The following is a 22876-nucleotide window of genomic DNA, read 5'->3' as shown; positions in this document are numbered from 1 at the left end:
ACGCATCGACTGTGTTGCCTCTAAGAAGTATCAGGCCTGCAATAGGTCCAGTACACATGTAAGTTAATTAACTTTACATTAACAGCTTCATACTAGGCAAGAGTAGTCTCTAAACTAGTTACTGCGAAATCAAGGACATCAATGGTAATAACCTGGGTCCATGTTGAATGCATTTGTAGCTTTGCATGGAGTGAAGAATAAGAAGAAACCAGAAATACTAAATTGTAAACTTGCATGTTATAACCATGTATAACATCTCTTCTGAGGGATTGTTGGTTCTTGGGACCACACCGGCTCTTTTCAGAGCCAACACTCCCCTCAAAAGAGACATTGTACATGGTTTACCTGCAAAATTACTGTTTGTGACCCACTCTGTGAAAACGAGTCAGATGTCACCCAATGCATTATTGAGTAATGGACAAAAGAGGAAAATTTTTCGAAGGCACAACGCAAGTGTGATCGGCAGCCGAAACCCCATGGGACACAAGACCCACAATGGTACCCTAGAAAATGTTGAGGTTTATTATGTTGTTTATAATTATTATTATGTTGCCAGGCATTGTATTATTTTAGCACCAATCATTTTGTTTTAATCGCGGAAATCCGCGGACGAGTTACATGCCTGAATAAAGCTATGAATACAACAATTTTGTGATCATATACATATACTTTAATCTAATTTGTATCCTTTTGTGCGAAACGGTAGTTTAAAACATCACTTTACTTGTGATTCGTTTTTAACAAAAAATGATATACTGGCTAATATAAAATGGGAGTAACTCAGCAACGCGTACACCCCAAAGCTTAGACATAATATACCAAATAAATGCTGCTGGTGTGTTCTTTCCAGTCATGCATGTCTATTTATCAACATCTGACTCATTTTCACAGTGGGGTCACATTTAGTATTTCTAGTTGCTTCTAAAGGTCCATGTTGTTCAACACTGAAAGGCCAGCAAGCATACATATTATTACTATAAGGCCACATTTCTTAAAGCCATCTAGCACAGTATACCTTTCTACAGCCACTTTCACACTTCACAAATACCCTGGGAAACTCAGATGACCTTTTCACATTTGAATTGCTACCCTGGTAGGTTGCCGGAAATAGCCATTTTCAAGGAAACAGCTACAGTCCCTGGGCCATGCAGCAATAGACATACCCTCCCCCATAGACCCATTGCATATGCCGTCACTCTCAAAAAGGAGGCAGATCATTGGACAATAGCTGTTCTCTGTGCGTAAAAACCTGCACATGACTTCTCGCATTTCACGTTATGCAAGGGGGAGCTATTGATTTCTTACACAACACAGAATGCACCTCCGAACAATACGCATAATTTTGGGCGTCAACTGTCTTTTGTGCATGTTTGTACATGTATACGATTTTGACACCCAAAATGACACACAGGATAGGTACATGTGAGTGCGCTGCGGGTATTGCAAGGGGTCTATAGATAGGGGCAATACGCGTCATCGACCGCCATCTTTGATGTATTAATAAGCGCGTGACTCTAAGCCAATGGTAGCTCTTCACGCATGCACAGTTCATCAAATATGGTGGTCTATTCGATGTTGTTAAACCCAGCTGGAGTACAGGCCATGCGATGCATGCCAACATTGATTGGGAGCTGGGATATGGCCGGTGTTGTAGCTCTGCTTGGCAGTAGAGTTACGCAAGATAACTCTGTGGTAGCATTCCAAGTGTTCATTTCCCCCATTGGCCATATGTGAATTACATTTAATGTGAAGTAAACATGGTCGAAAATTTCCTGAGGAATTTAACTTCAGTAGTGTGAAAAGGGCTTTAGCAGAGATAAGTTACCACCCAAAATAAATTATAAAATAGACTATTTGTGGCTGGAATCTGTGATACAGCATACAATTGTGCCTACAAGTATGAAAGTAAAGACTATGAAATGTTAATAATGTAAAACAATGGGAACGTGCATGTGTGTGTGCACGCAATGCATAACTCTCGACCCAAAATTTTAGCTAAATATAAAGTCAAATGCAATTGTTTTAGATAAAACATTTCAAGGTTCTGTGCAAATGAAATGGGCTAACAATAAAATAACATGACTATTAGATATATACCTTGGCCGAACGTACGTGTATAGCTTCGTGGAACGCAATTATGAAGAAATCTGCCGATTATGATGATATCTGCATCCATCCATCCATATCAAATGATGTTGTTTTGAAGAAGCCACAGAGTTCAAAATTGTTCATTGGTGACAAAAATGCACACTTCGTATTCAGAACAGAGCAATTCCATCGATAAAGATTTAGATTCTCGCGATTCAAGTAAAACAATTGCAGGATTCCGTCCGAGTGTGATGTAACTAGTATGATGGTACATTCCGGTTAACACGCAGTGGTCGTCTCCGTTTCATGAGCATGCAAGTTAACACCGATAAAAACATGCAGCCTTAACTACATGTCGTATTTATTTTCAAGCATTCTTAACATCCAATGAAGTAACAATGTAGCACCTTGTCTTAACTTTAAAGCAAATCTTTTAAATAACAAACTTTAGTCCGAAAAACCTATCAGTTTCTAAAGAATCAAGCAAATCTTTCCCCATAAAAAAAAACCCTAAAATGTTGACAAATAATTGGAAACAAAATAATGTACTGCTTATACTTTTATTGTTCACATGACTGAACTTAAAAACTCACGATGCATTGAACATGGCCATATTAATTATTGTATAAAAAGAACAGGACATACTCATCTGCAACTATGCAACTCAGGTCAGGGAATAGGGAAATAAAGCAGAAATGTGAACTTGTGTGTATTTTTTAACAAGATATAGTGGGCAATTGTTAACATTATTTCAATCAAGTACAGCTCGACACAAAAGCATATTACCATCATAAACTAACCGTTACATCTGCATAAATTGTACAATATTGTTATTCAGTACTATATTTTGTTCCACGTGCAACAAATAATGGATGTCCACCACCACTTATCCCACCACCAAAGAAAATAAAAATAAACTCTCCGTGTTTGTATCATGCTTAATCAGAATGAGAGCACTTTCTAAATGCAATTCTTTCATGGACATTTTCATAATAAAAAACCTGACGTTTGTTACATTAGTGCAAAAGAGGAGCGAGTATATGTAACTCATTATTTACAAAAATATATAAATAAAATCTTTCAAAATGTAAAAAGAACTTTTAAAAAAATTTGAAGAGATTTCAAAGCCAATTTCGTAACTTTTTTTGTGGTGCAGACCAAGGTGGGTCTTTATATTGTAGCTTACTTTGATCATAACAGTTTAAAGCATACTCATTTTAAAACAGCAATAATGGGTTTCTTCCACATTTGCCCTTACCACCAGTTTTGATGTATTTACCAGAAAATGCCATAGATGTAAGATTACGATTGAGAAACCATGTAAAAATGTACTGTATGATTGTCATAAAATACGAACTATTCACAAGTTTTAATATAAAACTTGCCATTAATAATTATTTCTTAAAAGTCTGTGTCAACAACATTGCATAGAAATAACAACTTGACAACAGTTTTGTACAAATGTATTTAAATTAGGTATTTTTCAAATACTTCTTTTTAAAGCTCAATATGAGCTACTACTCCTGGTGTCCAAACTGACACAAAGTTTGTTACACAGGCTGTCAAGTTTTAAGTAATTTATAAAATTACTAAAAAACCCAGACTTAAATAGCCTCAGTTGTTAAATACCACGACTGTTTCAGCCAATTATGCACACAATGGCACAGTAAGCAATGTCAGAAGGCATATAAAAAACACAGTAAAAAAAAAAAAAAAAAACAAAACAAATCCTTTCTTCAATCTAAAATTGTACAAAAATAGCAACAGAAACACTTCTCTAATAATCATGTTGTAAAATAATAGTATGTATACAGGAGAAAATTTGGCGTAAAAAAAGAAAACACCATTTGAAATAAATATTAGTACAATCAGAAACAAATTCAGTTTCACTGTACGACTCCAAGCAGTCTTTTGGCAAAAAAATAATAAAGCAATTTTAATAAATTTATTTATTTATATATATATTTATGTTTGGGGTAGGGGGTCTGGGAAAAGTAAGATTATATTAAAGTGAATATGTTACAGAGCAGGCCTACCTTTAAGTGAGATATAGCAACGGATACCTACTTGTTTTCTTGGGGGCAACATAATAACACTTAGACAATGAGAAGGGAAAGTGAGCGTCATCACGACTAATACGTACTGGTTTCTGCTGGCCGTCGGTCCTCGTAGGCTCCCTGCCAAGAAAACACAAACATTTATTTAGAATTTAATTCAGAGATATTTGAAAGACATCATCATCCAAAACTAGGCAGTGGCAACCCTCATCCTATAACGCTGTCTTGTAATTTACCCCTTTGCATATGACGACACACTCACAAAAATTGCCCTCACTGAGGTCAGAGGAGGCAAATCTTTGGATGATAACGATTCAGCCTCTCTGTAGCATTTCAAGTTATGTAAGGGGTCTATTCAGTCTATGCCTAGTTAGTCCCTATGCAAGTTCTTCATTGATAACTTTATTGCTCAAATACGTTCCAGCTTTGATAAAATTGGTTAACTCAAACAAGTGCGCCTTTTTGCGAATGTTTTTATGACTTCAAAAGTTTTAAAGACTGAAGTTCTCATCTTTTTGTAAGTAATGAGAGCATGCTTACTCAAAAAACAAGAGATGCAAAATTTGTTTCTTATTTCTAAGCAGAAATGGAGAAAAGTTGAAAGAAAATATTGTAACTTACGCTGTGATGTTGGCCCGCAGTCCACCGATGGGCACTCGCACTACCACTACTGAGGCATTCTTTGGGATCAAGTCATCATTACTGATATACTCTGTAATTGGAAAAAAGAACACATTGGAAAATCATGAAGTGTTTTTCAATTCCAAAATTATTACTCAGAAATAAGGATTCTTTGAAATCAACAAGGTGTCAGTGGGAAGTTTTTAAAAATACTTCTAGCGTAAAAGTTGGTTTAATCCAAGAAAAAGTTTGCCGAGCAAATACAGATATTTTTTGTTTTAAGAAGCTGTACCCTAAAAATTCTTAAAGACCATACAAAATGGTACCAAAAACTTTCACCATTTTAAACAATGTATATTTATAAGTAGAAATAACCAAAATTTAGTCATGTAAAAATTTTTATGTTCCCGAAAAAATTTTATGAAAAAGTGCTTCGGGTCTGCTTGCGCGCAGCCGAAACTCAAACAAAAGCCGTCGGGTGCATTTTGAGAAAGGCTGGAAAGGTGATGTCACTGGACGTGGTAGATAACCAAACGACTGTTTACTGCGCCGCATATAAGCCTTGTAGTACATGGTGTACATGTGACGATCACGCACCACACATCATGCACACACACAACATCAACACACAGCCACAGTAAAAAAATAAAGCCAACAAGGTCTGAAAGCGAACTTGATAATGAAGAAGTATTAAATGCAAGCTGTGAACAGTTGTACTGTTAATCATCTCCATTCGATGAAGATGACTCTGAAGTGGAATCTGAGGAAATTTGGGGGTTGGAACCCTATCAGTTTGAGCAAGAATTAGCCGACGGCGATGAAGCTGCGGGCCCGAAGACACATGATAATAAATGTCGAAGATCTTGAACACTGGCGGGACAATACAGAATGGTATACACAGGCCTGATACTTCACTGAAGGCAACAGAGGCGATTGCCTCCGTTGCCCCTTGTCATTGCCTTGGTGCCCTTGAAATGCTCTAGTAGAAATTTACAAAGGGCTATGGTAAATTTCAAAACTGTAAAGACTACAAGCATGTAAAGTGAAAATGTACATGTGCATGTCGCACAGGGTCATGCATTGTGTGTACTGTGTGCCAGAAATGTGGTTAGCGTTTTGCTGCACCTTCAAGTGAATTTATTTTATCCAGAGTCGTAAAAGTATAAACAGCGTGTAACTTAATGATCAGTCGGGCACAGGCTTACATGTGATGCAAAACATTTCAAAAATTGTTCACAGGAAAAGTTCTCTCAGCTTGCAAAACAAACTCCGGCCATCTGGCTTGGTTACAATGGTGTGAAAGCCAGGAAAGAAAGATGACTTTTCCCACGATAAAAGTAAATCTGTATTTTTACCTTCTCTATTCTGAGCGTTTGTGATCTGAAGGTCAAACTCTGCCCTGGTTATTTTCTTCTGGGCACATATAGCCTTCTTGAGATCCGCCAGAGAAATGCTCAGCCCATCAAACGTGACCGTGTCATACTCGATGCTACTCTTGAACTTGTAGTGAACAGACGACATCTTTCACTAATTCGTGCTGCTGAGGCTCGATGTTCTCCCTGTGAATTAATCATTTAAAAAATCCATGCATTACTCCTAAATGCAATTCTCATCTCATTCAGTTGTCAAATACCAGGGTTCTCCTAGGAAGTTTTCAAAACTATGGGTCATTCTGGACCCACATTTTGGAAGTTGGGATTAAGTATACTGAATTGAAACAAGTTCAACAGGCCTGGAATATGGCACCCAATGCCCTTGTATTAGAACCCCTTCAACAGTTCCCTATAGACTTTATAATTTTCCGATGGAAGTTCCCTTTTGCAAAATGGTCTTGAATTTACCTTGAGCAAGTTCGAGTGAGGTACTATTGGTTGATTTTGCCTGGTTACCTATGCATTCAATACATCCTGGGTACCAGGCAAAATAAACCAATGGTCGACTATAGTGCCTCACTCAAACTTGCTCCTTATTGTTTTTAACTTGGGTGCAGGGATGGAATTTCACTACGAACAAGACATTCATTGCCATCATTGAGTTTCATGCGCCTGTGATGGCCCGTACAATATATTTCCACCATTTTTACTCCCCATTTTTGCACCATAAAAGGACTGCAAATCTAAGAACAAAATTGCGATTCTAATCTAAAAGATAATGGATGCTTAAATAAAGTCTAGACACAGACTCGTTGCACATTATACATGTTTTTCTAAGACTTTACTTGTGGGAAGGCAGCAGCAAACAGACTGTGAGAATTCATCCAGCACTTTTGCATAGCAAAGACTGAACATGTTTTGTGCACACTGAATGAGAACAAATTTGTGGCAAAGTTGTGATTGTTGAGAAGCAACTGATAGCATTTTGCTCTGCTATACAAGGATTTGTTTGTAATTTCAACCCCAAAAGTTGCCTCCATAACCTTTTTGTCTTTTTCAATTTTTTTTAAGTGTCCTTCAAAATTACAAGGGCAAAGTGGCTTACAGGTGTGATGGGGGGTTTTAATTTTTTAAAAGCCCTACTTTTGCAATCTGGGCATTATATGGTTCAATATTTATGTATTTTTGTGATCTTCCCGGTCCAAATCTTCACAACAAGTATTTTCAAGTTTACACCAAGAGGAGAAAAATTAAGTTCGTTCACAAAATTCCTTACGTCTCACTTTGATTTCAAACTGTTAATTTTATCTTAGGATTTAACAATAAAAAAAGAAAAAAAAAAAGAAGAAAAAAAAAAAAAAGGGATTTTTTTTACTCACTTAGGGTTTTCTCACTGGATATTTTTATTACAAAACTTACAATTGGAAACAAATTCTTTATCCTGCCATCACTTGTTCACTAATTTTTATTTTTACAAAAAGAAATATCTCATTTTATTCGTGTCAGGACACTTCATCCCTTTGCCACTTCGTACCCTGGACACTTCGTGGTGACTTTGGACACTTCGTACCTTGGACACTGCGTACCTTCTTACAAGACACTTCGTACCTTCTCACGAGACACTTCCTACCTTCCTTCCGTACTAATTCGGGATTTCTGCATCGTCGTTTATGATTATTTTGTGCTTTGTGATCAGATTATAATGAAATAAGAGCAAATCAAACCAATTGTTACTATTGTGTTGGGACCAAGGAGCCATTTTGACGATTGCGTGATTGTTTGACTTTAAAATATTTGTAAAAAATATTGGCGGAAGATGTTGTCCTTGGCCTAATTAACTTATACAAAATATTAATTTCACATTAAAAATGACATTCACATATTCAAACAAAAATAACAATTCATAAACCCTATAGGGCCCAACTCCTTCAATATCCTCATTGCTGAAGTGTATGACAAAGAAGGATTTGGGTTGTTAGTGATCTGCAGCACAGGAGGATTTTGAAGGCTTTGGGACACTATGAGTTTGTATGAGGATGAGATTAAGAAGGACTTGGGCTATTAGGCCATTTTTATAAAGGAGGATTTTGAAGGTATTAGGTCTCATGTAGCTTGGCCAAAATAGGATTGTGAAGGTTTTGGGCTCTTACCATTGGAGACCTAATATCAAATATAATACACCAAGGGCCCCAACAAAGTCCTAAACTAAATCATAAACACATAAGGATTTAGAAGGATTTGGGATAGTATGTTCATTTACAATAAGGAGGATATTGAAGGATTTGGACACTTAAGGTTTATGACAACTTCAAACTGAAGGATATTGAAGGATTTGGGCAGTATGTTTCTGAAGGGTTTGGTCTGTTAGGGTTAAGTATTATTACCTTTTATCTCAACGAACACTGAATTATTGAGGAATCCACATTTTAATGAAGGTACGAAGTGACTCAGCTGATGGTCACTTCGTACCCCACCTACGGTACGAAGTGACCAATTTAGTTACGGTACAAAGTGTCACAAAGGTACGAAGTGTCCAGGGTACGAAGTGGCAAAGGTACAAAGTGTCCGACATCCCATTTTATTTAATAATATGAGATACTATTTTATTTAATAACTTATGAAAAAGTGGTGGCAGGATACAGAAACTTATCTGAAAAAGTCCAACAATTAATAACAAAAAAAGGTGTTTGTTTAGTCTTCAGTTTTTTAGAGATACTTGGACTTTTTGAAAGATTTAAAACAAAGACAAGAGGCCAAACATATTAAAAGAGACAAAGAAAAATGAACAAATAAAAAATAAACAAATTAAAAATTATTTAAAACAAATTCAAACATTGTTTGAGTAATGAGTGGTGCAGGAACACCCAAAAGAGAAACAGAAAAAGCATCTGCTTTACAATTTATTTGACGTCACAATTGACCTATGACCTCCTGCATCAGTACACAGAATGAACACAGAATCATGTCCAATATTATGTTCACCTTGCTTGGCCTTTTCGAAAAGTTAGAATTTGGGAAAACGGCAAACCATTCAAAATCCTCAGTGTTAAATTCTGTGAATACAGTCCCTACGATCAGCAGGCCTAACGCAGCAAACAAACAAACCATCAAAATCATAGATAAAAGTAAAACACAGACAAAAATGCGAATCATGAAAATAGGACTCGCTCGACTCCGTTTTTGTTTGTGCCTTCATTTCCCTGTGTGTTGTAAATGGGCCATCTTGCGTCATATTTATTGAATGAAAAGTAAAAACAATTTGAATTTTGCAGTTTACTTACCCACTATTGAATTATAACTGAAACGTTACTGAAGCGTAGAACCCAGTGGTATATCAGCCATTCCTTTTTGGAGCCATTTTCTTGTTCCAAAAGGTATATTTTTTGTAGTAAAATGTCGAAAAACTGTTGTCCCTTGATCTGCTTTTGCAAGACGTCGAAACTTCGCTGCAGATGGAGTAACGGATTTCATGATCTCAAAACGCAGGGCGAATTGGATCATTCCATTGCTGTTTCAAGGGGGTTGATTTTTATCGATTTAAACGCCTTTGTTAAATTGTTGTTTTTTTAATAAAAGCAAAGGGATACGCTTAAGCTATTAAATTTTTCGAGTTATGTTCGAATTGAGTCTGCAAATCATTTGTTTAAGTATTGTTTGCAACAAATATAATCTAGTTATGGTATTATTATGTTAACGAAAAAGATCTGAAATAGTAGAGACCATTATTTGACTCGCAAGGGAGCCCTCGCGCGGTTTCCCGCGAACATTCTGTCCGTCACCCAAAATGGCGGACGAAGAAAAGGAGTTGTGATGACGAAGAGCCAAGTGCAATTTTTAGGTGAGTATTGTTTGAGAGACATCTGTTCGACGTTCACTTTCGTTATAGCTAAACACTCAGTGGACATTTGGCAATGGGGCAGTGTTAAAAGCGCTTGTTATTGAGGTCAAGTGATGGTGCAAACCCAAGATTTGATGATGTAAATATTGCAAAGTTTTAACAATACAAATAATGTGCGTCACGTACACACAGTGGAATCCACTAAGTGACACACACAGTCAATCAACAGTGCATTGACAGCTGTGCAGTGCATTCAGTTGTTACAACATCGCAATAGTGTGTGGGTGTATTTTGATGCATAAAGGCTGAAGAATGACTAGGGGCAGGGACTAAGTAACTGAAAGGAGTGAAGGAGGTGGAATTATTGAAAGGAAATTTTTCTGGGAAATTTCCCTGCCCTGTCAATTTTTATTATTTTATCGGACTGGCTGAGAAAGCATTATTTTCCCTTGCTTTGCCACTTTTTTGGAACCTTGTTTTTTCAAGATTGCTATTTTAATATGTTGAATGAAATGATAACAATAATAATAGTATCAAAGTATTATATCAAAGTTTTATAAGTGTCTTGCTTATATAAACGTAAGGACACAAAGTCACAAGTGTCACGGCTGGGGATTCGAACCCACACTAAGCTGATCAGAAACACCAGAGTTTGAATTCGATGCTCTTGTTTGAACTTAACCGCCACGACACTTCTGCACAATTGAATGATAATGTACAAAATTGTGTTTACTTAAAATGTCTAAAGGTGTTTCTAGGCCTGGGCGAATTATTTGAATATCCGGTTAATGGCGAATAGGTTTTCCTATCCGTAACCGCGAATGCCTTTTTTTTCTGAACCGGATATCCGCATAGAGCGCGAATACCTATTTACAAACTGGATAATTCTGTAATTACAACTGAGTAACCGGATATTCTTTAATATCCGAATATCGGAATCCTTATGAAACTTCTATTAAAAGTATTTAACTCTGCTCACCTCCGTGAAGAGTTAAAACAATGACATTTCTGATGTAATTTGTTGAAAGATTACAAAGTTTTCCTTCACGTAGAGTCAATCACGATCAAAAGAAAAAGCAAATCGCCATCTTTAAATTAGATCCGGTCATTTTTATGAATGAACCGAGTGACACTGTCTAAAACTAATATCAATCCGCCCATAAGATCTCATTCACAATTTTTTTTTAATAGCGGCCTCTAGCGGCAAAAAAAATATTTGAATATCCGGTTAATTTCAGATAGTTGGCCAGCGGTATCCAAATAACAAAATTTCACTATTCGCCCAGCACTAGTGTTTACCCTATTTCTGTAGGTACAAAGCTAACTTTTTTAATGTAAATGTTTTGAAACTAATGCGGGAGGGGGTTATACTAGTAATAATATATTCATGACGAAAAGTTAAGATGTTTAAATGAGGTGGGCGGTTGGTTGATTAAATATTGCTGAAATCATGATTACTTACTGGGCTTCGCAAGAAATAGTTTTAACAGCCAGATAGCAATGCTATGACTGGTCCAGCACCCCACCCCATTCATTTCTTACTTGGCCAAGAAATGTTTACAAACAACGGCTCATGAAAAGGCATGCTAACCTTTTGTTGGTGCTAACTTCCTAGAATGCAAGCATCTGAAAGCACACAACTTGTGCAACAGGGGTGTGTTTTCTTCCATTATTCCATCTCAACTTCGACGACCAATCGAGCTCAAACTTTTAGGAATCATGGGTCAGTTTTTTTATGCATGTTTAAAACTGTTCAGATACTCCAATTGAGGAGTACCAAGTGCCTTTTAAGCTGACACGCTCATGTTGTCGAAGAACCCCCAAATATACATTTTAACCTGAAACAGAGCTTTGTTCGGGGGGGGGGGGGGGGGGGACACACACTTTTGCTATCTTTGAAATGTTTTACAGTACAAATATTATTTTAGATTTGTTCAGATAAGGCAATGTACTACAACAAACCTGTGGGTTTGTAGATTTAATTATTTGCACAATGATTTAGGATATTTCTTTGGGCCAGTGATTGGTGATGGTTTAACCTTTACATACAGTGAGCTTTTGGAAAAACTTGTTTAAAGGTTGCTTCAAAGGTCCACTAAATATTCTCACTAGAACTTGCTCTAAGTTTGCAAACATTAATTCGTAGGAGGTGAATATTTGTTTTAGTTGTATTTTATTTTAACAACCAACTTCTGTAATTGCCAATGATAGGAAGGGATCAAACATTTTAAATATTACAAGACTTTACAATTAATGATAATATTACATCAATACATTTTACTAAAAAAGGTTAAAAACTGCTCAATGGAAATCATGATTGAAAACAAAGGTACAATTTAAGTAAAACCCCTCCCTCAAATAAACAAAAAACAAACAGCAAACGAAAAAGTGAACAAACAAACAAAACATTCACAAATATATATAAATTAGACTGGACTACTACTTTAGCTTATAGGATCATATTAACTGTACTGCCGCGGAGTCAGTTCTGAATTGGTCTCAACTCTACCTAGCAAGTAGATACACACATGGTGTTACCGCAAACCAAATATACATTGATACCCCACCATGCAATTCCTCAAATCCTATATACTGGTTGTATAGTTATGTATCTGCTTTTATTATTTATTATTGCTTTGTGTTCTATTTTATGTTCAATCTATATTAATTTTATTGTGTACCCCAGATGTGGAGCAACAGATGTGGATCATCTGTATACAAACAATTGTAAAAAAGACAAATTAACTCAACAAAACAAAATGAAACTAAGATTTCCAACAAGTGGGTATAAACAAATGAATTTAAAAGGTCACCAATAAAATTTCTCCAACACTGAATCATCATCCCAAAAATGCATTGCCTAAAAAAAAAAAAAAACCTTATGGCCTTTCAATAAAATCTGCCACAGCAGTATAATAAATCTATTTTTTGTTTTAAAGTTCTAATACATACAGTGCCAACCATATACCAAACATTGTTTGTTAAGTGTATGCTTCCAAACATCTAACACATTTACTGCACTTTTCTTTGAATTTATCATAATTTAAACTATTTTAAATACAATACAATCCTATGTTACAACATAACCTTCTTTGAAAATAATATATTACATGTATTTAGTCCAACCAATGCATTGTTGAAGTATTCATACAATACAGTAAGTCTAGATTGTGGTTTGTGTTTGATACACAACATTTTCTTGATCTATCTGTGCAGAATTATCAGCACAGAGGTAATGGTTGTAGTATCAATATCTCTCAGCTGGGGAGAGGTCAAAGGTGAACTGCATTGTTCCATTCTTCTTGGTTGGCCCGAACTAGTGGTGGTGGTGTTCTGAGTGAGGTAGTTCCTGGAATTGAGCAAGCCACAACATGTTTTCGTGATAGAAACCTGTGTTGGATTCAACCACACTCACACTAGGCAGGCATTGTGTAGACTGTAGGAGAGTTGTTTGTTTCAGATACAAACAAATCTTGTGCACTAGTGGAGCAAGTACATTGTACACTCCTTATGGTGGTAGCATACTGACTATGTAACCTGTGACATAACTTGTTTACACAACGGCAACAGAGCCTGGACTTCTTCCAGTCATGATTGGTGCAAAACACAAGGGAAGAACACTCATAAAATCGTGTATTTTAAATTACACTGTGATTTGTATCTTGCAATATGAAGAAAACATATTTATATTAAATATCAGACTGCTGTTATGCAATTATTACACAATATGTAGAATTTCCCATAATGTTCAGTGGAATGTGCAAGGCCACTCTTTTTTGTGTTGTAAACAAATGTAAAATTGTCTATGGCAGGGTTGAAGTCATGTGGAAGTCTTTCACCATTACCTTCTGTAAACCCTGTAAGTTATTTGTAAATCTGTGATATATATATTTTTTTTCTGTTCCGAAAGTGTATAATGGCTTTAACACAATACATTGTATTTGTTGTTTCGCCGAATCACCATACATTTATATGTGTATTTTTTTTTCCTGTAACAATTGATACTCCTTATCATTAGCTGTATCTCATATCAATGCATAGTGGACAATGTTTTGATTTATTCTAGGGGAAATCGGTGCTGGGTGGCATAATGTATAGCTTTAGAGTGCTTGGCAAACATTGTGAGTCGTGGGCAGGCCCACCCAGCATCGCCCACCCTGGCTACAACACTGGTATATGGGTCTTCCTTATGGGTGCAAATACTAAACATCAGCTTTTATCATTTACATATTTTCTTGTGTGCTTGTATGGTAAACTAAAGAAGGATGAATATGTTATGAAGTTGCATCACCTATTCTTTTTCGCTCTGAAAAGCCCCCCATGTTAAAAAAAAAAATTCTCAAAATGCATTTTGACAGATGATGATGTTAAAAAAGAAAATGTTGCATTTAAAATCTATATCGCTATTAAATACACAGTGCTTATGCTTCGGAAGGCAAGGCCTTTTTCATTTTTCAAAGAGCACCTCCGTTGGGAAATTTTAAAGTATATTGGACACTTTTGAAGGGACACCAAGGCCAAAACAGTGTAATTTCAGGCCTGTTGTTTGAAGAGTTCAGTGCAGTTCAATAAACTTTGACCTTTTTTGTATTCCCTGCGCAGGTTAAGGTGGCATACTATGGATAGCAGGCACAAGCAGATCCATGACAAGGCAAATGACCGCTACCTAAGGCAGCAGTACCATGAGGCAGCCGAGCTGTTCTCCCAGGCGCTGGGGTGCATCCGGCCGTCAGCCTCCAACCAGCACCGGGAGCTCCAACTCTCATACCTCAACAAACGCTCAATGTGCTACCTCAAATTGGTAAGGGACCTCACGGTGTATAATCAAAATAACAATGCCACTGTTACTATTAATTTTGGTTTTAATATACCCACACACCGATGTGTGTTAGCACTGTATAATCAGTACTTTCTGTGAAAATTTTTACAGACATATTACTCAGGGGAGATGCAAACCCATTGACATATTTTGTTGTAAGGTAAACCAACATTAACATTCTTTATCACTGATGCAAATTGAACATCTATTAAATTGTTGCCGTACCCTGCCTGCTAAAATATAGGATAAGAACTGCCTCTAGCTACCAGGCAATCTTGAGGGTCTAGTTGGTATGACACTCCTCTAGAATTGCATAGGTCGTGGTATGACGTAGTCAAAATGGTAACTGTGGAGATGACGTCATCAAAATGGCGCTCATTGGTATATGACGTCATTGGACGTGAAAGCAATTTATATTTTATTTGTCATTTTACCCTACCCCCTTCTCCTGTTTACACAGGAGCAGTATGAGGAAACCCTTACAGACTGCAACCAGCTCCTGTCCCTATCACAGAACCGCAGCGGTACCGCGAAGGCCCTCACCCGCAAGACTCAGGCCCTGTCCAAACTGGGACGGATCAAGGAGGGGTATGAGGCGGCCAAAGCCTGGACCATCGCTGAGCCAAAGGTTTGTACTAGTTGACTAGAGTAAATTGTAAACACCCAAGCAGATTTGTGTCATTTTGAAACTGGGCCCTTTTGGCATTTCACCATGCCTCGTACTTTGCTTTGGGTAGGCAGCATTTATGAAATCAAAATATTGGTTGCTCTGTTTAACAAAAACCGTCTGCTTACATGTTTTTATTAATGGGTCCCCTTGTAATTTGAATCTTGTAAAGAAAAAGCGGTTACCGCCTGAAATGCTATGCAATGTACATCTCTTGACTGGTTCTCTGCAAGTTAATGCTTATAGCATTTACTGGCTTTATTAAATTGGACTCTGCAATGTTACGATATGCGTGTACTTTGTTTGAACTGTTTAAAGACTCTGGACACTATTGGTAATTTTCAGAGACTAGTCTTCACAGTAAGTGTATCTCAACATATGCATAAAATAACAAACCTGTGAAAGTTTGAGCTCAATTGGTCGCCGAAGTTGCGAGATAATAATGAAAGAAAAAACATCCTTGTCACACGAAATTGTGCACTTTCAGATGCTTGATTTCGAGATCTCAAATTCTAAATCTGAGGTCTCAAAATCAAATTTGTGGAAAATTGTTTCTTCCTCAAAAACTATGGCACTTCAGAGGGGGGCCGTTTCTCACAATGTTTTATACCATCAACCTCTCCCCATTACTCGTCACCAAATAAGGTTTTATGCTAAAAATTATTTTGAGTAATTACCAATAGTGTCCACTGCCTTTAAAGTAGCTGGTGAAATAAAAAATGCTTTAATGAGTCTTTAATTGTTATGAGTGATGTTGCTCAGATTCTAATGGGCATTTCCTGCCTTGTGTGTTAATAGCAAAGCCTTGTTTTCTTGCTATACATAGGACCATGAGTAATTGGAACTCGGAATGCCCCCCCCCTCCCCCTCCCCCCCCTCACCCGCAACCCTTTTAATGCTCTCCTGTCTCTCTGGTTTGCAGAACCCACAAGCATCCAAAGAAATGAACAGACTTAAAAAAGCATGGCAACACATGGGGGTAAGCCATTTCCTTCTATAAGAGTGCTCCAGTAACAGAAACTCAATGCGATTATTCTCGGTGTAATGCATATTTTGTTTTACCGTTACCAGAGCTGTCAGCTCTCCCTGATCTTTCAGAAAATTTCCTGTAAATAAACCAATCTTTCCCTGTTCTGTCGAACAAATTTTCAAATCTCCCTGAGATTAAAATCTTCCAATAATGTTGGAAGCGTTTTGAGATGCCCCTCTTGTGTGTAAAGCGCTATATATTTCTATTATTATTATTATTATTATTTGGGAAACTTTGTTCCTGTAGATGGATTGCACATAACACCATCAACTGCCATCTTTGATGACAACTAATGGATAAGTGTAATGTGTTGGTGCTGCACATGACTCTCAGCCTATGATAGCCTTTCACTTGACACATTTCAGTGGGGCCAATGGAAGGGGTCTATTGTGTTGAATGTATCACCTCGACTGTTGTACACAATCTCCCTGATTGCAAGATTTAAATGTTGGTAGTTCTGCCTCACATTGATATGTAAACAGCACTGTAAATTTTTTTATTTTACTCTTTCAGGGGGCTGTAGAAAAAACTGTAAATAATGTAGGAAGCACACACACCACAACCACCAGACCCCTACCAGGGAAGAGTAGGACAGTCCACACTAGTGCTAGCAATATGGGGACAGGGGCAGCACCATCGCAAAATAGGGAGAGGAATGCCAGCGGGGAGGGGAAACAGAAATTAAGGACCTCAAAATCAGCAGGTAAGTGTAGGGTTCAGGTAATTGCAAATTAGTTGTAAATTTAGCGTTCATCCCAACATCCAATGTTGTTGGTCTCATTTGTTGTGTAATGCACCTAAAACACTTACTAAAAAGAAGATCGATTCCCCTGGTGTTCCTGGTTTGATTGGCAGCATATTGCGCCACAGCACCTTGTAAACCATTACATGGTGCTATGTAAAAGGAATAGGCCTCTTACTTCAAAAGCGTAACTCCACAATACCTTGCAGGAAAATACAAAGTATTGAAGCGCCTTCAGCATGACTGATGTATGGATACAATCGCTGTATAAGAAGCCACAACTATTTCCTACTCAATGTTTATAAACCATCTCACAACCTTCGATCTTGAAAATAGTTATCTTCTTCAAGAAGTAAAATCTTATCGCACCTGCAGCCGGTTTTAAGAAAATTTACGCAACTGCGTAAGTCCACTTGCGCAACGTTTATGGGACGCCATAAACGTTGCGCAAGTGGACTTACGCAGTTGCGTAAAGTTTCGTGAAATCGGCCCCTGGAGAGACAGATCATTTTCACATTAAAACTTCCAATACTATTCGATTGTTCTTAAAGTCTCTCAGAAACACACCTCATTTCAAAAGCATTACGTCCTTCTTAACTGAGGTTTCTCTTGATGCCCTTCCCCCTTTTTGGTCTCTTCCTTTGTTTCAGTGCCATGTCCTTCTGGTGGACTTGTGCACCTTATAAAGATCGTTATTATTATTAATATTATCATTGTCATTCCTGTGCAGATTCAAAGTTTTATTGTTCATACTGTGATGTCCAATGTGCCACTGACGTCGACCTTCATCTTCACTGCATGGGGCAATCACACCAGGCCATTATCATGTCTGATGATGGGAGGGACTGGAAATATCGGCCCCCACCCAGGGGCATCACGGGGGTAGACTACATTCTATGCTTAGAGTAAGTCATGATCTTTGGTTCTGTCTTGACTCCAACGGGAGACAAGTGGATATACTAGGTGGCAGCAAGCGCTATTCAATAAATGAGGTGCATGCTGGTCTACAAAAGTAGCTAGCGATCGGACTTGGTCACTAGCTAGACCAGCATGCACCTCATTCCTTGCCCAATGGGCGTGTACCGAGTATTTGCGATAAGGTCTATGGAAGTTTATACCTTAATTATATCTGCTGCCATGAAGTCTCAATCCTATGAAAGAATAGAAATTGTATAAGGGTAAGATAAATTGCACTGTTGACAGTGACTTGAACTTTAGCATTATACTTTAGTCACCCATTACCATTTAGTCCAGGGCTCAATTACATAGAGCTGCTTTAAAAGCACAAAAAGTGGCTAAGAACAACAAAATAATGCTTACCAGAATAAGGTTACCAGCCAAACTACCATGTCACATGTACAATTTGTGACAGGTATCCTGCTATTTTCTGCTTAGCCGACAATTCTTAAGCAATATTTTGTGAGTAAGCAGCTGTATGAAATTGCCCAAGTGAAACTTGTTACTAAAGAGTTTGTATGTTTTTTGTATGTAGCCGCAACAAATGCCGCTTCGGGGATCAGTGCACAGCGGCGCACTCCGACGACGAACTCGGGGAGTGGAGAGAAAGATACAAGTACAGGGAGATGAAACTGAAGAGAGCTAAAGAGAAACAGCTTCATGGCATCAGCTACGCCGATCAACTCTTAGAGAAGTGGATGACCTCAACTGTACCTCTAGACGTGGTGGGTGTTGAATGCTCTATTATTTATGTATAGGCGATGTGACCTCTGCCGTCACTTGAAAACCGTAATATGATTCGCTCGCATACTGCCGAGCAAAACTTTGTGTTTTGGCAGTCGGCTAGAAAGTGTATGCAATCTTACCATGACTACGCGTCTTTTTGCCCAGCGAAACATGATGTATACAGTGTTTTTATCAACAGAGGGCGGTTTGAATGTAAACATAGGTCACATTTCTATTTATTCTCTTTACTGTGAGTATTCACTCCTGTGCGCTTATTATTTATCTTTCTGGTAGCGCCTAAATCTTGCTTAGCAGAAACTGGATGCCAGCCAAAATTCTATAAAGTTTACACTGTTGCAACTGGTGCCCCACTCATTTTTTGTTTTATAGCAAAGAAATTTGTTGGTCTTGTGTTTTTCAGTTGAGTGATAGTACGTTAAGCCCAGATCATACTTCACTCGAAAGCGGATGTGAAGTGCATTACGAGACGCAAACAATTGGGTACATGCTACTTTCCTAATTGTAGGAAAATTCATTAAGCTTTTGCAATTTGTGCGAAGAATGAACCAGGCTTCACTGTATTTAATTTTTTTTTTTAAGTTACTCTATGGAGTCTACTTCTAGATTAGTTTGTTTGACATTCTACCTGGTCTTCTTCATGTTTGTTTTAGGTTACGGAGGCTTTAGATGATGTGAAAGTGACTGTCAACTCAGGCCTGAACGTCTCTGTTACTTCAAAATCTTCTGTACACTCATGGGTTTTCACCCTTCACTCTAAGGTGAGCTTTTCAAATGTTTTTTTTGTTTTAAAGGTATATTTTAAAGTTTATTTTCATATGTTTATTTATTATACATTTTTATTTATTTTAGTTCTATATAATTTTAAAATGTTATACATATTTTATTTTTTATGGTTTCCTTAAATATTTATATATTTATTTTATTGAATGTTTTCATTACTTTCTTATTCCTTATTTGATGATGCCTGTTAGTAGCAGTTAACAGCAGCTGTTGGTTATCAATAAATAAATAAATAAATCCAGGGGTTATTAAACTGTGGGAGTGCCATCATTTCAATGTACCTCATAAGATCTGGATCCCAGTTATAACTTTTTGTCAGCAATGACTCCCCTGCCAAACAAGGCCCGATAGGTCTAGAGTGATGGACTCAAGCTCTGTAGTAATTTGTACAGAATTTGGGTTCGAATCTTGACTTGGTCAGTTGGGACACCTGTGTCCTCGAGCAAGGCACTTACATGGTTTTACTCTATGGTACATACTTAACTAACTATTGTTAATTGATTTAATGGTTAAAGGCAGTGGACACTATTGGTAATACTCAAAATATTTATTAGCTTAAAACCTTACTTGGTAACGATTAATGGGGAGAGGTTGGTAGTATAAAACATTGTGAAGCGGTGTAGTTTTTTTTGTTTTGAAAAAGAAGTAATTCTCCACGAATTTGATTTCGAGACCTCAGATTTAGAATTTGAGCTCTCGAAATCAAGCATCTGAAAGCACACAACTTTGTGTGACAAGGGTGTTTAAAAAAAATATTATTATCTAGCAACTTCGATGACCGATTGAGCTCAAATTTTCAGAGGTTTGTTATTTTATGCATATGTTGAGATACACCAAGTGAGAAGACTGGTCTTCGCCAATTACCAATAGTGTCCAGTGTCTTTAACTGTGTATTTTGTTGTGATTTCCTGTACAGTGTTTTGAGATTTTTTATAGAAAGCTATATGAAGAATATATTGTTCTTATTAGTATTATTTAAATATTTGATTATTTCTTGCGATTGTAGCCGTCCAAGATGCTTCATAGGATAGCTCTCTTGTATGACATTCACCGGCCTCATTTTAGCATCTCCAGCGTGTCCCTCGGTGATGCCAAGCGTCAGGTTCCTCAACAGTTGTCGGATAACTGCCAGGAATGGACCAATCTGAATAATAACAACCAATTTGCGGGTGAGTAACATCGTGTATGAGAAATCCATTTGTTTGTTTGTTTGTTTGTTTGGATGATTCTTTCTGTCGCAGGAACCTGGCAAACTTCCACAAGGGGATATAAAGGCCAAGCTGGCAACAGCGAATCGTTCTCATACAACATTAATTGATTGTCTATGATTGTGAATAGCGCAAGTCATTGTGAAATCAGCGGTTAGCTTGGTAGAATGCGAACCTACAACCTTGTAATTGCAAGTCGTGCAGTCTTACCACTGGATTACTGTGACCATAACAGAAGCAGTCAAGTGGAATGAGAAAACCACACAGAAAAAGCAAGGGATGAACAAAGAAGAGGGTTACAAAGGCGAGGGGGTAGAGGGAAGGGACTGATTGGATCACGAGGTTGGGAACACAAAAGTCAAAATCAACATTGGGGTTTATAATTCTTGTAATTTCCCCCTTTTTGCATGGTTCAGGTAAATCTAAGGAGAGACTGTATCGCATCAAGCTGCAGTTCACGTCTCAGATCTTCGGCACATTCCGTCAGTCTATCGTATTTGACTTTGGCAGCGAGCCGGCGCTGATGCAACGCATCTCCGTGGACGCCGTCTCCATGGCTTGCCAGAAGGAGCTGGAAGACGTACGGGCGACGCTGACGTGCGTGAGCGAACGCTGGGACGCGAGCAACAAAAGCATCGAGGAGTTCTCACCGAAGGTCCCGTACGGGATGGAGGAAGACAAGGGCTTGCTCAGCTTCTACGTAGCACCTCATTCTGCCGAGGAACTGTTTCACAACTCTGTGCTGAATAAGACGCTGACGAAGAACAACTACAGGGCTAAGATGCATGACTTATTGAACATTGAAGAAGTGGCACGCTTTAAGGACCTCAGCAAGTGAGTGCAGTTTTCAATATTTACTTATACTCATTTTATATGTTTGTATGTCACAAAGAAAACATCACTAATCATTTCCCAATCTCCTTAATTTTAGTTACCTGATTTAAGTAGCCACTAAGATCAGGCAAGCAACTTTTCAGCTGAACGGGGTTCATTTCACGGTCTTGCTTACCGCACAGGGTTCCCCTGGGATTTTTTAAGTTTTGAAAGTTTGTTCCTCTGGTAGTTTTTATTTATTTTTGTGTTTATTTTGGCTTTAAAAGCCCTACTGTGCTATCTGGGGTATTCTAAAAGGTTTATCTCAATGTTTTTGTGAACTTGATCTGAAGTAAAAGAAAATACATATTAAATGTTTGGTTTACAGATTCAACATCCGAACAACCCTCCAGCTCAGCTCCAGTTTTCACCTCGTCCCCTCCCGCAATGTCGGCGCCCGCTACTCAGTCGATGGGCAACTCTTCGCCCTCCTACGCCTGAACGACGAGCTCTCCGAAGACACCAGAGGGGGCAAGCTCATCCTGAATAGCTGCAGCTCAGTTCTCTTAGCGCCCACGCAGGAAGGAAAAAGCCCCAGGGGGAAGGGGGCTGAGAAGGCAGTCCCTGAGGTGGTGTATGAGTGTGCGATAGCGGAGAAGGGGAAGGGCGAGATCTACCTGACGATTCCGAAGAAGTGCGTAGATGAGTTGAAGCTGACGACGGATATGGAGATGAAGGTGGAACTACAGTTCCAGCTCAATAGGTACTGGATATTAAGTCTTTTTTTCTTCTCATTTTAGGCATAAAATGCTCAACTTTGTGAGGTTTTTAACATTCTGTATGAGGGAAACCAAGGCCAAGACCAAGACCGTGTTGGCCTCGCTGTTATTGGAGGCCTGCTTCGTTCATCCTGTAGCTGCAGAGCTTGGATGTGTGTGGGGGGGGGGAATCCAAATAACCTAAATGCTTGTAGCTAAACATGTTAACTGGGGCCTTTCTCAAACCTCGGCTTAGGCTCCGGCTCAGGCTCCGCGTGCAGGTACAAGCAGCAATACGCGCTTTAAATGCAGGCTAAAGGCCGAGCTGCGCACACAGCGCGCGGAGCCTAAGCCTGAGCCAGAGCCCAAGCCGTGGTT

At 38.2% G+C, this 22876-nt stretch overlaps 2 protein-coding genes across 3 annotated transcripts in view; one reads left to right on the top strand and one right to left on the bottom strand.

Annotated features, from left to right (window-relative positions):
* Window positions 1–9580, bottom strand: part of LOC139943758 (uncharacterized) — a 31008-nt gene extending 21428 nt beyond the window's left edge. For both annotated transcript variants that reach the window (XM_071940541.1, XM_071940542.1), the window contains exons 1-4: window positions 9421–9580; window positions 6122–6325; window positions 4767–4857; window positions 4232–4265 (exon numbers count right to left, since the gene is read on the bottom strand). In XM_071940541.1, the coding sequence (XP_071796642.1) occupies window positions 4232–4265; window positions 4767–4857; window positions 6122–6287 (291 nt within the window). In that variant the 5' untranslated portion in view covers window positions 6288–6325; window positions 9421–9580. The remainder of the gene's footprint in view (window positions 1–4231; window positions 4266–4766; window positions 4858–6121; window positions 6326–9420) is intronic.
* A 343-nt stretch (window positions 9581–9923) lies between these two features.
* LOC139943632 (probable helicase with zinc finger domain) overlaps window positions 9924–22876 on the top strand; it is a 35278-nt gene continuing 22325 nt past the window's right edge. Inside the window, exons 1-11 of the mRNA XM_071940344.1 lie at window positions 9924–9977; window positions 14580–14778; window positions 15257–15424; window positions 16386–16442; window positions 17007–17196; window positions 17966–18140; window positions 18728–18917; window positions 19590–19697; window positions 20726–20888; window positions 21344–21761; window positions 22129–22503. Coding sequence (XP_071796445.1) covers window positions 14596–14778; window positions 15257–15424; window positions 16386–16442; window positions 17007–17196; window positions 17966–18140; window positions 18728–18917; window positions 19590–19697; window positions 20726–20888; window positions 21344–21761; window positions 22129–22503 — 2027 coding nt within the window. The 5' untranslated portion in view covers window positions 9924–9977; window positions 14580–14595. The remainder of the gene's footprint in view (window positions 9978–14579; window positions 14779–15256; window positions 15425–16385; window positions 16443–17006; window positions 17197–17965; window positions 18141–18727; window positions 18918–19589; window positions 19698–20725; window positions 20889–21343; window positions 21762–22128; window positions 22504–22876) is intronic.

The sequence above is a fragment of the Asterias amurensis genome, chromosome 11 (assembly GCF_032118995.1).
Source record: "Asterias amurensis chromosome 11, ASM3211899v1".
Taxonomy (NCBI): Eukaryota; Metazoa; Echinodermata; class Asteroidea; order Forcipulatida; family Asteriidae; genus Asterias; species Asterias amurensis.
Note: the sequence above shows the minus strand (reverse complement) of the source record. Positions and strands in the feature narration are given on the sequence as shown.